This window comes from Arachis duranensis, chromosome 9, assembly GCF_000817695.3.
Source record: "Arachis duranensis cultivar V14167 chromosome 9, aradu.V14167.gnm2.J7QH, whole genome shotgun sequence".
Taxonomy (NCBI): domain Eukaryota; kingdom Viridiplantae; phylum Streptophyta; class Magnoliopsida; order Fabales; family Fabaceae; genus Arachis; species Arachis duranensis.
The window spans coordinates 19,226,933-19,243,538 of record NC_029780.3 but is presented as its reverse complement, the minus strand read 5'-3'; the positions used below and the strand labels follow the sequence as shown (position 1 = coordinate 19,243,538).

At 33.9% G+C, this 16,606-nt stretch overlaps 2 protein-coding genes across 9 annotated transcripts; one reads left to right on the top strand and one right to left on the bottom strand.

Annotated features, from left to right (window-relative positions):
- The first annotated feature begins 1,604 nt into the window (after window positions 1-1,604).
- LOC107465010 (L-cysteine desulfhydrase) lies at window positions 1,605-4,242 on the top strand. The gene has a single exon (XM_016083971.3). It carries the CDS (start codon window positions 1,695-1,697, stop codon window positions 3,114-3,116), a length of 1,422 nt encoding a protein of 473 aa, XP_015939457.1. The 5' UTR covers window positions 1,605-1,694; the 3' UTR covers window positions 3,117-4,242.
- A 5,830-nt stretch (window positions 4,243-10,072) lies between these two features.
- LOC107465019 (snRNA-activating protein complex subunit) lies at window positions 10,073-16,362 on the bottom strand. Of its 8 annotated transcripts, none has more exons than XM_016083990.3 (12): window positions 14,985-16,362; window positions 14,596-14,905; window positions 14,443-14,498; window positions 14,283-14,349; window positions 14,157-14,209; window positions 13,256-13,313; window positions 12,581-12,669; window positions 12,408-12,492; window positions 11,800-11,895; window positions 11,503-11,628; window positions 11,168-11,428; window positions 10,073-10,757 (listed from the first exon to the last, which is right to left on the bottom strand). In XM_016083990.3, the coding sequence occupies exons 2-12, from the start codon at window positions 14,737-14,739 to the stop codon at window positions 10,473-10,475; spliced, it is 1,320 nt and encodes a 439-aa protein (XP_015939476.1). In that variant the 5' UTR covers window positions 14,740-14,905; window positions 14,985-16,362; the 3' UTR covers window positions 10,073-10,472. The 8 variants fall into 8 exon arrangements, with proteins under 8 accessions (XP_015939476.1, XP_052109921.1, XP_052109920.1 ...); XM_052253961.1 differs by having other exon boundaries at window positions 14,596-14,902; XM_052253960.1 differs by having other exon boundaries at window positions 14,596-15,080; window positions 16,209-16,361.
- Between the last annotated feature and the right edge of the window lie 244 nt (window positions 16,363-16,606).

Here is a 16,606-nt window from a genome sequence, read left to right as displayed (position 1 = left end):
AAAAATTTTTTTTTAAAAGCTCACCAAAGAAGCCTATATAATTTTATTTTGTCACATGAATGGGATAATTCTCAATTTTAGGTCGGGTATTATATAAACATACGATGCTTAAGAGTATCTCCAATAATTATATTACTCTAATGTTTTGTCTCATTTTAACCTGAAAATTCAATGTGAGATTTTTTGTTATAAAGTTATAATGTTTATTTAACGGAGGTTTAATAAATTATATAAGTAGTACTATTTTACTCATCTTTCTTTTATAATTTTAAAGATGGTATATGTTTTAATTTTAAATTATTTCAATTACAATAAAAATAAAAAAGTTATGTTACGTATAAATTAAAATTAGCCACTAAAATTAGTCATTAGTATAAAATATATGATAGAATATAAATAAATATTGAAAATAAAATAAATTATACACGTATTTATATACAAATATAATGGTGACTGATTTTAGTGGCTAATTTTGATGTAATAATATTTTTAAAATAAAAAATAATACCTAAAATTAATTCTATTAAAGTCGCTCTAAAGAGTTACCATAAGTTGATTTAGTCAAATTTCGAATATAAATGTACTTATTACAAGACATGTATGATTAACTCTAGGAGTGCATAGACCCGATCCGGTCCGAAGGTCCGACCCGGTTTCGAACACTTTATGGGCTAATTTGGTGTGATTTTATTGGGTTTAAGGCCGGATAAGGGTCTCAAAAATAGACCCGGTCATTATTTCGGGTCGGGTCCGGGTCATAGTTCGGGTCACCCGAAATCGGCCTGGTGGTCCGGTCATCATACACAATTAATATTTTGTGTTATTAGTGATAGATCATGACTATTCTTATGTGGAATTTAAGTATTGTAAATCTTAATATTTTGTGTTATTAGTCATTATAAGACTATAAGTTAATGTTTTATCTTTAGAATGCATAAGACTTTAGACTAATGCATAATATTGTGTTATTTGTATTGATTTAAATATTTGGTATTATTAGACAATTGTGGTTATACTTTAATTTTAAAGAAGGGTTGGTTCTTGTTATATTTTTTTAAGTGAATTTTACCATGTTAAATAATGGTTGGAGTCTTGAAAATTTGGATATTTTTACATGCTACCTTACAAGAAGGTATCAACGTAATGTAATGTTAACCGTCCGATTTTCACTAGATTTTCACCCGATATAATTGTGACCCGAAAGTGTATTAGTTTCATCGGGTCTAGGGTCGAATTCGGGTTTAATAAATAGACCCAGTGTATATTTCAAGTCGGATCTAAATTCCATTAAACCCAGTTTTACCCGATCCATGTGCACCCCTATGATTGGCCATCGAATAAGTCCTTAAGGCCAGAAAATGAACCCTACCCTAGTTTCCTCTTTCCTTTTTTTTGTAGTTTTTTTGGTCAGGTATAATTACTTTTTCCGGGTTTTTTTCTGTTTTTGGCCCAAGATTCATTTGCCAATAAAAAAGTAAACCGGAAAATACACGTATTCAAGTCCAAAAAACAAAAAATACAGGTGTTTCATCCGATACGATCATAGTCGTCAATTCATACGGATTACAGAATAATGACAAACACTAGGCTGATAACTTCCCATCTCAGTTCTCGCCACTATTTTATTTTTCCAGCTCTTGCTTTTGGACACTCACTTCTTTACATAAAAAGCCCTAGCTTTAAAAATATCGCCGATGATCACACTTTCCAATAACCCTACCTTAAACCCAGTACCAATGCCTCAGGACGACGATGAAGACCCTCGAAACGGCGCCGTAGAGGCAAACGACCACGCCCACCAAAGCCCCTTAAAGAAGCCCAGACTGACCCGACCCATTTCTGAACCCGACATTCTGCAAGAGTTCTCCCACCACCAACAGGGCTTTGCCAGAATTAACAACGGCAGCTTTGGGAGCTGCCCGCGGTCAGTTCTCTCTGCCCAGAATACGTGGCATCTCCGATTCCTGCAGCAACCCGATGAGTTTTTCTTCAACTCGCTCCGAAAGGGGATCCTCGAGTCACGCGCCGCCGTGAAGGCTTTAATCAACGCCGACGACGTTGATGACGTGTCACTCGTCGACAATGCTACAACCGCCGCCGCTATCGTCCTCCAGCAGGTCGGCCGCCAGTTCGCTGACGGAAGCTTCCGCAAGAACGACGCCGTCATCATGTTCCACTGCGCGTTCCCGGCGGTGAAGAAATCCATCGGCGCATACATCGGCCCCGCTGGTGGCTCCGTCGTGGAGGTTCGGCTTCCCTTTCCAGTTCGCAGCGATGAGGAGATTATTGCGGAGTTCAAGAAGGGGCTTGAGCGAGGTAAGATTAATGGCGGAAGGGTTAGGTTTGCGATGATTGATCACATAACTTCGATGCCTTCGGTTGTTCTTCCCGTTCGGGAATTGATTAGGGTTTGCAGGGAGGAAGGTGTGGACCAGGTCTTCGTCGATGGCGCCCACTCCATAGGGAGCGTGCCTGTCGACGTGAAGGAAATTGATGCTGATTTCTACGTGAGCAATTTGTATAAATGGTTCTTTGCACCGCCTGCTGTGGCTTTCTTACACTGCAAGAATTCGAAAGGTTTGGTGGATTTGCACCACCCAGTCGTGTCCCAAGAGTATGGGAAGGGGTTGGCGTTAGAGAGCTCCTGGGTTGGGAACAGAGACTATACTCCCCAGCTCGTGGTGCCGTCGATTTTGGAGTTTGTGAACCGGTTCGAAGGTGGTATTAAGGGGATCATGAAGAGGAACCATGATGGGGTTGTGAAGATGGGGACTATGCTGGCTGAATCATGGGGAACAATGCTGGGGTCGCCGCCAGAGATGTGCGCAAGCATGATCATGGTTGGATTGCCTTCTAGGCTATGTGTGACGAGTGATGATGATGCCATGAGTTTAAGGACGCACCTGAGGGTGTATCACAGGATTGAAGTTCCTACATATTACCAGGCTTTGAGGAATGAAGATAGGGATCCCAAGGACAAGGACGGATTTATAACTGGTTATGTTAGGATATCTCGTCAAATTTATAACACAGATGAGGATTATCATAGGCTTAAGAATGCAATTAATCAGATTTTGGAGGATGGGAAAATTTGCAGCATGCTTCCTGTTGAGTGATCCAAAAAGAGCGAATAGGTATTTTTTCCATGACAACTTCACCCGCTTTTGAATTGTTCGATTTTAAACTAACATATGCTTGAAGAGCACATTTTATGAGTATACCCAATTTTCCTGTTGTGCTTGGAGTTAAACATTTATTCCACCTAGTTGCTTTGCAATTTAACATGTAGCATAGCTTGATAGCTTCTGATCTCTGTATGTCTATAATTGATTGTACCTATGATTGAAATTGTTAAAAGAAACCATTAAACCAAGCTGTTGTTGGAGTGTACAAATGATCAACATCCTTTAATGATCATGTGCTGTTTGAGAAACTTTCCCGTCAAAGAACCATTTGCATTCAAGGATCCACTGGCCATTGGGTTTTTAACCAGTTCAGAACTAGTTTGGTTGTCTTCAAGCAATTTTATTTTAAGAAACTGAACCAAAATTTCAGTTTAAATTCAGTTGAATTTGGTCTTTCTAATGAACCATTAGTATAAGGAATAGAATTGTGATAAAATTGCCACATAACTACATAATAGTAATAGTGATAGGGATAGGGATAGTGATAATGATAGCAATAGCGATAGAGAAAGCGAGAGCCATAGCCACAGCGAGAGCTACGGCCACAATTTATGACTCAAAATTATGGATGTATTCACTTTGACTACTTTATAGTTCATTGGAGCTCATAAATTTAGCCACAGCAACAATGATAGCAATATACGATGTCGATTTATGACTCAAAATTTTGATGGATGCATTCACTTTGGCTACTTTATAGTTCATTGAAGCTCAAAATTTTTTGGATATGGGTCCTCTGTGCTACAGGTGAACTGCATTTACATTGTAAATCGAGAAATAAAGAAACATATGAATTGGTGTTTACCTAGTTATTATATAAATTTGCATTTATCTACTTTCTTTAGACATCATGTATCTGCGTTTAAAATAGAAATGTTTAAATTAGTGTCTGTTTCTAGGACTATGAGAATATGTGTTTTTAAATGGAAGAAATAGTTACCATGGTGGAATGAATTACAGTCTATAAGTGGTTCCTGTTGTTGCACCCACATTCACATGGTGGGTTTGTATGTTGATGGTTACTTGTTTAATGCAACTTGCTTGCTTGTTGATGATATGTTCCCTTGTAGAATGATCATGACTTTCTATCAAGAAGAGCAACATGTGTGCAAAATACCTTTTTCAATACTTCATGCAAAATTTTTTATTTGGTGGATGCACTAGGATAATTCATTTTTTCGTATGGTATAATCTCAACAACAAAGACGATTAAAATTATATAACATGCTTCATAATAGATGGTTTTTTAAGTATTGTTTTGGTGCCTAAGGTTTAGGGTCAAAATCAAATTCGTTCCCAACGTTATTTTGGATTTAAAGTCATTTTGGATTTAAAGTCGTCCCCAACGTTTGCTAGGGAGAGAGTTTGCCGTCGTGCTCCGCCACTGCCGCCGCTGCTACTGACCTCGCTGCCACTGCACCTTGCCGATTCTACTTCTGCTTCTGCTTCGGCTTTTGCTTCTAATTCTGCATCGGCTTCTGCTTCCAATTCGGCTTCTTCCGATTCGGCTCCTGCTTCTGCTTCTTCCGCTTCTGCTTCTGCATCTGCTTCTACTTTTGTTTCTGATTCTGATTTTAATGTGTTATTTTTCTGATTTCATTGTTGTTGTGTATTGATTTTGTTGTTGAATTTGATGTTTTTCTGAATTTGAATAATGTATTATTGTTAGTGTTGAATATTGTGTTCTTGAATTTGATTATTGGTATTTGCTGGGAGTAAGGGAGGTGGTGGTGGAGGGTATTTTTGTCCGTAAAAAGTCAAAAGGACGATTTTAATACCAAATGAAAAGTTGGGGGTGATTTTTAATCCAAAATATCGTTGGGGACGAATTTGTTTTTAACTCTAAACTTTAGGGACCAAAATAGTACTTCTCCCTAATAGAAATAATAAAGACCATAAATCTATTCTTCCTTGTGGCCTACCTGACATAACTCTCTTAGCACGTCTAGGGGAAATGTGGATTAAGAAATTGAATATACATGATTTGCAATTTGTTTTAAAGTCATCAACCGGCCTTTTCTACATCTACCTCACCATGCCCGCCTCCGAGTTCGACCGCATCAAGCTCCCACGCACCCTCTCAGATCTTTGCCTCCTTAAGTAAATAAAGATTCCTCTTTTCATTATTATGTTATCATTTTCATAGATTTATTTGAATCAAATTAACATTAGATGAACGAAGCATATGATTAGCTGGAACATTAGTAATTTAGACAGGTGGGAGAAAGCCTTTTTTGTGAAAAAAAGAAAATTTTGAAATTTGTTGTGTTGTTTTGAGTGTAAGAGTGTGTTTGAATCTTTTTGTGTAGTTTATTGTGTTGCTGAATTTGATGGATGAAACAATAGAGGGGTTGGAGTTTCGGAAGGTGAGGAGAAAGTGGAACCTGCGGTTGAGATCGGAGTCGAAGAGGTAAAAGAAAGAGGAAGGGTGGTGATGGTGGTGGTGGTGATGGTAATGGAGGTAGTGATGGTGGTAGTTGGGAATGAGAGTGATGGCAGAGTTTGGAATCGTAGTGCTAAGAATATTTAGAGAGAGAGAGAATGGATAGATGATGGTATTAGTGGTGGAAAGAATAGTAGTTTAAAAATTTTATTTAATTTTTTAGGATTTAAATAATTTTACCTGCAAAAGTTTATTTTTTATAGGTATAAATAGTAGTTTCTATCTTCTATAGATAGATATATTAGCGATTTTAACTTTCATGATATAAATAGTAGTTGATAAATTTGACATGTCTAGCATTTTATTTTTAAAACCTCAATGTATCATTTTTTCTTGCAGAATGTAACTCAGAAAAACTATATGTTAATGTTCTTTCATACTCCATGAAATAAATTTTATTTTGCTCCATAGAATATTCTCATTCATTCATTTCAAATAAATGCAACTGATGGGAAAAAAATAATTTTATATCCTGGAGTAAATAAAAATTTAAGAATTTTTCAAACTTTATTGAATAGGATCCGGAGACAATGGACTATTTGTACAATGTGTACAATGGCTATTGAGTTATGAAATAAACATCCCCTATATTATTTAGAATAACCATCCGAGTACAAGGGATAATAAACATCTTCTCGAATCTAGCGCTTTAATACTATGTCATGATACCGTTCATCCCAAAAACTTCAGCTGATGGAAAAATGTAACACTAATGATTATATCTCTAATACTCCATAAACCTCAATTATTCACATTGTATAAATATTTTATTGACTCCTAATACTTTTCCTTATTGAATATTCACTATTCATTATTCAATACTACATATGTAAGAAAAACATTATATTCGATATCAAAAACTATTGTGATATTAACTTACACGTGCATCTTTCAAGAAGTTTATTGTAGGTATACTTTAGACGTTTTTTACAAAGGAGTAAACAGATAAATCTATTTTATATATATAAAAATAAATATCATGTTTTCTTAAAGCAATTGTAATGAAGTGTTGTTTAGAATTTTAAATATGACATTACATAAAGTAAAATAGTTCCAAATTTCACTTCTCAATAAAATCGCTCTCATTTTTTAGAGACAATTTTATTTTTATGGATAATCAATTAAATTTTGTCATCTTCTTCTACAAATTTAATAAATTAAAATATTTTCTATAATATATAATCTCACAAATATTGATGTACATTTTGTGAGATATAAAATAAATTAAACTAAAAATTGTCATCTCATCTTATCTATTGCTGCATTAATTTTTTTGCGAAGTTTATAATTTTTATAGATTTTTGAATTTGTTTTTTCTGATAACTCTTCTTATTTAATAGTGTTTACTATCATTAAAATTTATTATTAGGCTATTTTCTAAAAAAATTATCATATTATTTATTTATCATTAATTCTATGAATTAAAATATTAGTCTATTTTTATTATATTATAGACCAAACACTTTATGATATGGAATGAAATTTAAAATAAGATGAAAAATTAAAGAAAAGAATTTCTCTACCTCAATTTAATTTTCTGATGCACCCGTTAAAGAAATCATTCTATCTTTTCTGTTCACACCCAAATTTCTTGTAAAGAAATTCAAAAAAATTTCATTAATAAAAATTGATTAAGAGAGAATAACAAAGAATCTTTAAATAAATTTCTAGTAGATTAGTCCAAAAATGGGCCAAATTTTTCTAAATATCTAATTTGAATTTAAATCTCCTAAAAATAACTTAATTTAATCAAATTTGATCTTTATTAGATTAGATCAGATTTGATTTTAATTTAAATTTTTTAAAAATACTATTAAGCAAATCAGAACTAAATCAAATCTTTTAACAAACCCTAACAACAAAACAAACTAAAATACACTAAAAAATCCTCTTAAACAATAAACACGTATCATTCTCTCCCTCTGCAAAAGTATTCATTCTCGAATCTTGATCAATCACTTTTGAAAAATAATCTAGCAACTGAGTCTACTATGCATGCCTTTTGTTCAAGATCGTCTAAACTATCAAATACAAAATAAACTGCACTTTGTCATATGTTGAATACTTAAGACATGTTCTATGTTGCCGCTCACTATAAAATAGAATTAGTTGTCCTTCACTCCTTTCATCCATATTAATTCCTTCAAAATTCACCAATAGATCAGTAATACCTTTAAAATTGGACATGTAAATACTAGGTAAGGCATGGCTAGATATATGAGACACTGAAGATTTTTTGGATATCATAGACACTAATGCACTGTTGTCTAAACTATAACTTTCAAGATTTCTCTCACAAGTGTGTTTATTTCTTTTCGTTTTTTTTTTCTCAATGACTTCTCTCTCTCATTATTCTCTGACTTTTTCTCGAAATTCTCTCTTTCACTCAAATATTGACTCTTTTCACTCAAACACTCACTCTTTTAAAATTTACAACAGTAAATTTTGTTGTATCTTCAAACTTTGCTCCTTTAGAATACTATGGGGAATTGGAGTTTGAAGAGCATCAAATTGCCATAAATTATTGTTGTGCCTCCACCTTAATTGTCAAATGGATTAAATCCTCCATTGTTGCATAATGATAAAATTCGACCTTATCTGCAATTTTTTTTGTTTAATCCAATAAAAAAAAATTATATAAGAATTTTAGGACTCTTTTCAACGTTAGCCTTGCACATCAAATACAATAACTCTTTGTGATATTTTTTTACTGATCTTGAATCTTGTGTCAACTGACGAAACTTTTCAAGAAACTCGTGGTATAATAATAACACTCACTGATTTCTTATGATGTATGATGATGATATTTAGATTAGGTCACTCGTGTTTGCATTCATAATTAACTTTTAGGAAAAATTATTGTAAATGACCGTTAGAAAGATTTAATTATTAAAAATGACCTTTAATATTAAAATTATTAAGAAGGACCAAATTTTTTTATAATATTTAAAAAAAAGAATTAAATTTTTTTATAAAGAAACAAATATATCTTTAATTATTTTTTATTTATTTTTTATAATCTTTATGTTGATAAATTTTATTTCTCTTAATTATATTTTATAAATTTTTTAATTTATAAAATAAATTATAAATTGCAAAAGCCAATAGATATTCAATGATATTAAAAAAATTTTACAAAATTACTTGGACTTGTCAAAACCAAATAGAGAAAAGAATTACGCTTTTCAGTTTTCTTTTCATTACACTTTATCAAAAAACTATATTTAAACAAATACTTCATTATATATACGACATAGATTTACATAATTAAATTTTATTATACTATAAAATTATGATATAATTTTTTATTTAAGCAAATACTTCAACAACAAACAACAACAACAAAGCCTTGTTCCACTAAGTGGGGTCGGCTACATGAATCAAACAACATCATTGTGTTCTGTCATGTATCATGTCTACAGAGAGACCGTTTACATGTAGATCTCGTTTGACCACCTCATGGATGGTCTTCTTAGGTCTTCCTCTGCCTTTCGCCCTTTGACAATCTTCCATCTCATCCACCTTCTTGATTGGATGTTCTATCGGTCTTCTTCTCACATGTCCAAATCACCTGAGACGCGATTCAACCATCTTTTCCACAATGAGTGCTACTCCAACTCTCTCTCTTATATCTTCATTCCTTATTTTATCCAATTGCGTATGACCACTCATCCATCTCAACATCTTTATCTCTGCCACACTCAGCTTATGTTCGTGCTCCCCTTTAGCCGCCCAACACTTCGTACCATACAGTATAGCCGGTCTTATAGCGGTGCGATAGAATTTACCTTTAAGTTTTAGAGGCACTTTTTGTCGCATATAAAATCAGATGCACTCCGCCATTTTGACCAACCTGCTTGGATCCTATGATTTACATCCTGTTCAATTTCTCCATTATCCTGCATGATGCACCCAAGATACTTAAAACTTTTAACTTTTCGTAGGATGTTTTCTCCAATCTTCACCTCTATATTGGGTTTTTCCTTCTCAAACTGAACTTACATTCCATATATTCCGTTTTGCTATGGTTTATGCGCAGACCATACACTTCTAAAGCTTCTCTCCATAACTCTAACTTCTTATTTAGATCTTCCATTGACTATCTCATAAGGACGATATCATCAGCAAAAAACATGCACCATAGCACAGGCTCTTGGATGTGCTCTGTAAGTACTTCCAAGACTAATGTGAAAAGGTATAGGCTTAAGGATGATCCCTGGTGCAATCCTATACCAATAGAGAATTCCTCTGTCACACCACCTTAAGTCTTCACACTAGTTGTGGCCCCATCATACATGTCTTTAGTTGCCCGAATATATGCGATCCTTACTCTCCTCTTTTCTAAAACCTTCCATAAGACTTTCCTTGGTACCCTATCATACGCTTTTTCCAAATCAATAAACACCATATGTAGATCCCTTTTATTAATACGATACCTTTCCATCATCCTTCTTAATAGGTATATCGCTTCAGTGGTAGATCTGTCTGGCATAAATCTAAATTGGTTCTCTGTTACTTGTGTCTCTTTTCTATTGGTTGATTATGTTATAACTATAAAATACAAAATTTCTCCAGTAATATTTTAGTTATCTAAAAGATTTTGTACAAAAAATTTATACCGTTCATTTTTCGTACATTGTGGGACTCTAAATCTAGTTCATAAAATTTGCAAACAAGTCTCTAAAAGATGCAAGTGCCCATCTAATCTAACACTACGCTCTATATTATCCTCTTGGCTCCGGAGATTTTAGCGCTTCCGTAGATACCAAACTAAATGCACCACCAAATGCAATTTTTGTTTTTTGATAACATCCTCGTGAAAGTGTTCTTCAAACCAAAAGGAACTAATCGTGATTATAATCATATTCTAGGAAGCTGTTATAATATGGCAAGCCATCGTCGTTGAAGTGGAGGAGAGAAAAACATTCATCACAAAAGTAACAAGGGTTTTGTGGTGTCCATTTGTCATCAGCTGTTACCTTTGTAGCTCTGAATATTTTGCAAGCACTGCATTTCTTGAAAACCATTTTCAGTTGAAAGGTGACTATTGGATAAACCGTCCGATTATGCACATCATCCGTATGAAATAACCTCATATCTCGAATCACTAAGGTATGCGTGCAATCGCCCTGCAGATATACAAAAAGAGAAATGTCAGCGAGGCCAACATCTTTTGTTAATATTAGCCGACACCTTATTTTTAACTAGGGTTTAAAGTTTATGATTTAGAATTTAGTACTTAGGATTTTAGTGTTGGCCAAAAATGATAAATTTTGTTGGTCACATAGTATTGCTCGTACAAAAAAGAAAGCAACTGTGTCGTGATTTCTTCTAATATATTTTGAGCAAAAATTAGATGCACATCTAACATTCTATGCATAAGAAAAATCATGGTATTCAAGTATCTGTAGTTAGCCCTTTTACCCCCTCTGATTTAAAATTGCAAAAGCTAAGCTACACTTCCCTTTGATTTACCATACGTGTCTATGGGAAGAAGGTAATAACCAAACATTAATTCCGAGAACTAAAACGAAATTACCTGGTGACAATAGAGGTATCCAGCACCAAGTCGAAATAGTAAGTCACAAAAACGTATCTTTTGCATCTCAATCGATGCAAAGCGAGGCAAGTTTGATGCAGATACTTCACCCATAATTGCTTTATGTTTCTGGTGTAGTCTGCCACTTATAATATATTCCCATTTTTTTTGCACCTCCTCCTTTGAGTTTCGGAGCCAATCCAGTATAGGTTTGGCATAATTAATAGCAGATGGGTCTCTCAAATCAGTGTAAAATACATCCTACAAAAAAGTGACCTTTTTGTCATGTAATGAATAAAAAATCACCTTAATACCAGTGTAAAAGAGATGCTTACTTCAATGAGAAAATATCCAGAAGGATCATACTGCCCAGCTTTTTGCATCACCTGGTCCATTGAGCAATGGATCTTCTCCCTTAAATCAGTTAAAGGCTGCTTTCCAAGAACTAACAACTCTTGGGTCTACCAAAATAAAAGTAAAAAATATCAAATACGCAGAGATGACCCTGTTGTTAATCAGCTGTTTTGTGGTAGTTAACTTATTATAGGAGAGACTTTTTTTTTCCAGAAATTACATATTGAATTTTAGCATTGTTAAAATCAATATGGTATTGAACTATTGATGTTGAATACCTTGACACACTGTCGAACATTATGGTAAACCTCCACCGATAGAAGAACTTCAGGAAATGTCACTGGTATGTGTTGTTGAAGATCTGCTGCACTGACCTGCCATACATTAAACCAGAAAAATGACTAGGAGCGCATACACATGGAAAGAAGAAGAAGTTAAGGCACACACAAGTCAATTACGGTTCGAACCTATTTGTAGTATAATAATGATATATTGGATATTGAACAAATATTAGGAGTCCATTATTGAGGAAGCAGCCAATGAAAAAACATCAATTCAGGATAGCAGCGAACTGCATCGAAGTCACAAATGGAAATCTTTAAGTAATGCCTGATTGATTTCCGACATGAATTTTAATGCTTTTAGTTGGTCAATAATGGCCATAAACTAACTACTTAAGAGATAAAAGTTGACATATATATGATCCAACAAAGAGAACAACATAAACAAGAAATATAGCAATTCAATAATATAGAAGGCACGCATCTCTAAGTGCATACAACTTAGTTAATTACTCTAACTACTAACAGTAGGATAACATTAGTGTGCATATTTTCCAATTTGAAGCCAAATGATCTTTTATATCAGATAAGAATCTCAAAGCAACCTTTTTGGTATAATTTGTGGACCTAAGTGATCTCATCCTTCCGTTCCTGCCTGGTTTGAGGGTTTCATTGATCTTGCAAGCAGGACTAAAACAAAGACAAGATACATTCAATTAGAATAATAGATAGATCTGATGAAAAATGGAATAATCACATAAATAGTAATGATACCAACTTAAATGAATGAAGTCTTGCTGATTCCTTGTCTTCTTCTTGCTTTTGTTTGATTCTCACAACTTGCTCCACCTTTTCTATACAACCACTCTGTAAATTAACGAAATAAATGATTATTTTTGCCTTTCTTCTTTTGAAAAGGAAAAAAAAGTTGGATATTAGAAAGAGATATTAGAAAAGCTAAATGATCATAAGTTCCAAAGGGATTGTGCACACATATCCTTTCAAAGTCTATATGTGAAAAGCTTCGATTTCCATTATTTATTCTAACAGCAAACTTAATTGAATCACACAACAGCAAATACAGAAACAGTTCTGACACATCCTTTGCACATTTAACATGCTTATATCCACTTGATCAAGTTTCGATAAAAAAATAAAATAAAATAAAATCAAATTAACTTAAATGCAAAAGAACATAATTGAATCCAGATTATTCAGCTCATACACGAAACAAAATTGCAAACCAAGATGAAATGTTTAATATCCCATTTCAAAGGTGGTGGCCCAAGCCCAATCCCCCGGCATTTTTTAGGGGCCAACCCCAAGTTATAGTTCATGTATATATAAAGATAAAATGTCATGGCATATCATGTATGCCACTATCAACACGAAAGAAACAATTTAACCATAAAATAATGCCATGAACATAATTTCTTTTAGAGAGTTGGCATACCTCAAGAATAGGATTATTTGTTCCTTTCCGTTTTTTCCTTGACCTCTTTTCACCACCCCTACAACAAATCCAACAAGAAACTCTTTACATTATTTGTTCACTGCAAAGTGTAAAACTTGATAGAGAAAGAAATTGAAAGAGATGCAATAAGATTGTTTTTTGTTAGGCTCCCTGTATATGGCATTTTCACTAAAGAATTTCCGACAAGTATCAATGTAGTACAACTACATAAACATTAATAAGATTCATGTATTTGACATAATTGCAATCAAATTGTTAGGTACCCAAGTGAAGAAAAATGAAGAATGAGCGAATGGAAGCAATTAAGATAGTTAGAGAAGAGAGTGGTAAAATATCTCCTTCGCCTTTTATTTTACAATAGAAGAATGAAAGAAAAGAGAGATGAAAATAAAATAAAGTGGGACCAGCTGACGTAACAAATAGGACAGCTGGAGAAGTTATTGGAGAGGGAACGAATGAGGGATGAATCCTGTTATAGGAGAGAGTATTGAGAGTGTATAAGATTTATGAAGGGAATCAATATGGCAGGAAGGATCTAGGCTGCGAAGAACCTTAGGAGAGTGGTGGCTCCTCAAATGCTACCTTGCTCCCTTCTTTTCAGTACTTAGTTCTTATATGAATATATCAGAGACTGAGAGTATCACCTTGATATGTTCCAGCTCCTCTGTTTCTTATCTACTCTCTCTTTTTTAATTCTATGCTACATCTACTACTCTTATTCTGTTGCTACTTTTAGTCTTACACATAAGGTTGAAGGAGAGAAGCAATACAGCTCGAATAAAAAAAAAAAAACTGAGAGTCTGAAACCTAGTATAAAATGAATTCAGATAAGGGCCGTCTACATTAGTGTAATAACTAACAAAAATCATGCATGACTAACCCCACTTTGGATTGGTCTGAAGGTGGTGGACGATTTTCATTGTTCTCCATACCCTACAATAGCACTTCCATTAAATCTGTTCAAATATTAAACAAAAGGAAAAATATAAAAGTTCATGGAGAATACCTCAAATATTTCCTTCAAAGACATATCCATTAGCTCGTCCTCTGTAAATATTTTAAGATCATCAACCCTGAATAGGTATCAATACCATTAACAAGTAGAAACCCTATGTATTAATGAGCAGTGATGAGAGGAGGAAAACAATAACAAGAAGAATGCATACGATACATCATCATCAGAGATTCGGGTGGCATCTTGTGATAATTCAGCCTCTAGATTCTGCATAAACAAAAAACAGTTTTTCAAAGAAGACTAAGGGGAAAAGGTAGCAAAATTGTTGGGACGGGGGGAGGGGGAGAGAGAGAGAGAGAGAGACCTGAAGTTCAGAAATTATAGAGTTTTCAAACTGAGGAACCGTTGTGGAGGGGCTGACCATATTGGGAACATAAATGGGTCCACCCCTTGGAAATGAGAGATCACAATCTAGTGCTTCTGGAACTGAAGATTCTATGAAATCCATTTCCGTACAATACACAACTTAACCACCAAAGGCACAAACAGAGCTTCCCGCTCCAAATTACTAGACAAAAAGATCCAGGCAGGGGAAAGAAATTTGAAGAGGTTTGGGAATGAAGTAGGTTCTTTGACCAGGCTCTACTTTCGTTGCTTCCACTGTGACATGCCTACTGCCATTCAAAAACATAATCATCAGATATAAAAGGATGTCCCAACTCATTCACCAGAATAAATGTCTGGCATTCATACCGAGGCTATAATTACAAATACAAGGTTCGGCTCAAATTTGGCCATGCAGTTATAGCCCATCACCCCAGAATCATGCAGTCATTCGAAACCTGAGTACTTGCCATTGATACAGGAAATCAAGTAGTTATTAAATTTGACTTGGTGAATGACTCAGCTGAGGCACTGAGTCAATATTCCACTAGTGGGTCACTAATTGAACCGGTTGAACAAGATATAATTATATAATAAATCCAAAATTAATTTATTCATTTGACAGAAACAGCTAACTCAATTTAATGAGTACAAAAATATAAATAAACAAGTATAAGACATTTCTAACCAAAAGAAAACAGTAAACCCAATTAACCACTTAAAAAACAGATAACAAGACACAATTAATTCTGAAACTTATCATAGAATTAGAGAGTACGCTGCCCAGCATCAAAACCAAACCATTACAGTGCCCATTGTAAACAGCATAGTCTCACACTACAACATCTTATAGTACACTCCAGCATCAAACTAAAAGCTCATTTTGTGACAATTGCAACAATTGAAAATCAATGTTCAGAAGCAAAAAATGACAGATCAATAGTTGAATTCATCAAAACATCAGATCACATAACAACAACAAATCAAGGGCCAAAAAATCAAGGGCCAAAACAATCCATCCATATTCTTCTTATGTATTATGTTTATGTTAATTGTATTCTCCAAATATTGACAATTCTGAATTTTGATTAAGGTCCAGATTTATTACATCAGCTGATCAAAGCAAAGCAAGCAATTTCAAGGGAAATAGCCTGTAAAGATGCAGCAGATCCTTTCACACATATTACAAATTGTTAGGCATTTGAAATGCCATATGTTCAAGATCCAAATAGGAACAAAAGATTAATCAAGAACTGCAAACAATCATATGCAAGGCACTTATTATATCGTGTTTAATGAAGATGGATTAGGAAACCTAAATGGCCAGCAAAACAGAAGCAAAATAAGGCCTATCTCCTTCCATTTGTCTTTAATTAAATTCTAATGGCAAGCAAAACAGAAGCAAATTAAGGCTCCAAAATGTTAATTAGTCCATTCTTTCTTAAAGTAACAAGGTTTAATCATACACAAATAAATTAATCAAGCTTAATCACCCACTGTATTTTAACCCAATCTAATAAAATAGAAATTTCAAAAATATTCAATAATCAAGTAATCAAAAGTGAAGATATCGAGAGAGGCAAACAAAAGTACAAGAGAGCACAACGTTGGAGAGAGCTGACTAGCGGCGAGAGAGTACAGAGGAAGTGACCGAAACTAGATGAGTAGAGAGCACAACAGCGGTGGAGAGAGGCACATAACACCAGAGGAGAGATATTACATAGCAACAACGACGGTGGAGAGAGAAGACACAGCTAAGAAAAATAAAATTTTTTTTTTGGGCTATCTTTTTTTTAAAAGATGTTATGGATAAGTAAAAGTAATTTTATGTTTGGATATCTCGTATAAATTTTTTTTTTATTTATCAATTATGTTTGGGTATAACGATATAAAAGCATTTTTTATTTATTTATTATATGAAAATATTTTAAAAAAAAATCTTTTAAAAAAATGTAAATTATAATTTTTTAAAAAAAGATATTTTTTATTTT

Coding starts and splice junctions, on each gene's coding strand:
- LOC107465010 (XM_016083971.3), top strand. CDS start 1,695: ATGATCACACTTTCCAATAACCCTACCTTAAACCCAGTACCAATGCCT.
- LOC107465019 (XM_016083990.3), bottom strand. CDS start 14,739: ATGGATTTCATAGAATCTTCAGTTCCAGAAGCACTAGATTGTGATCTC. Junction 14,499..14,595: donor CTATAATTTCTGAACTTCAG/GTCTCTCTCTCT, acceptor TTGTTTATGCAG/AATCTAGAGGCTGAATTATC. Junction 10,758..11,167: donor GATACCTCTATTGTCACCAG/GTAATTTCGTTT, acceptor GTATATCTGCAG/GGCGATTGCACGCATACCTT.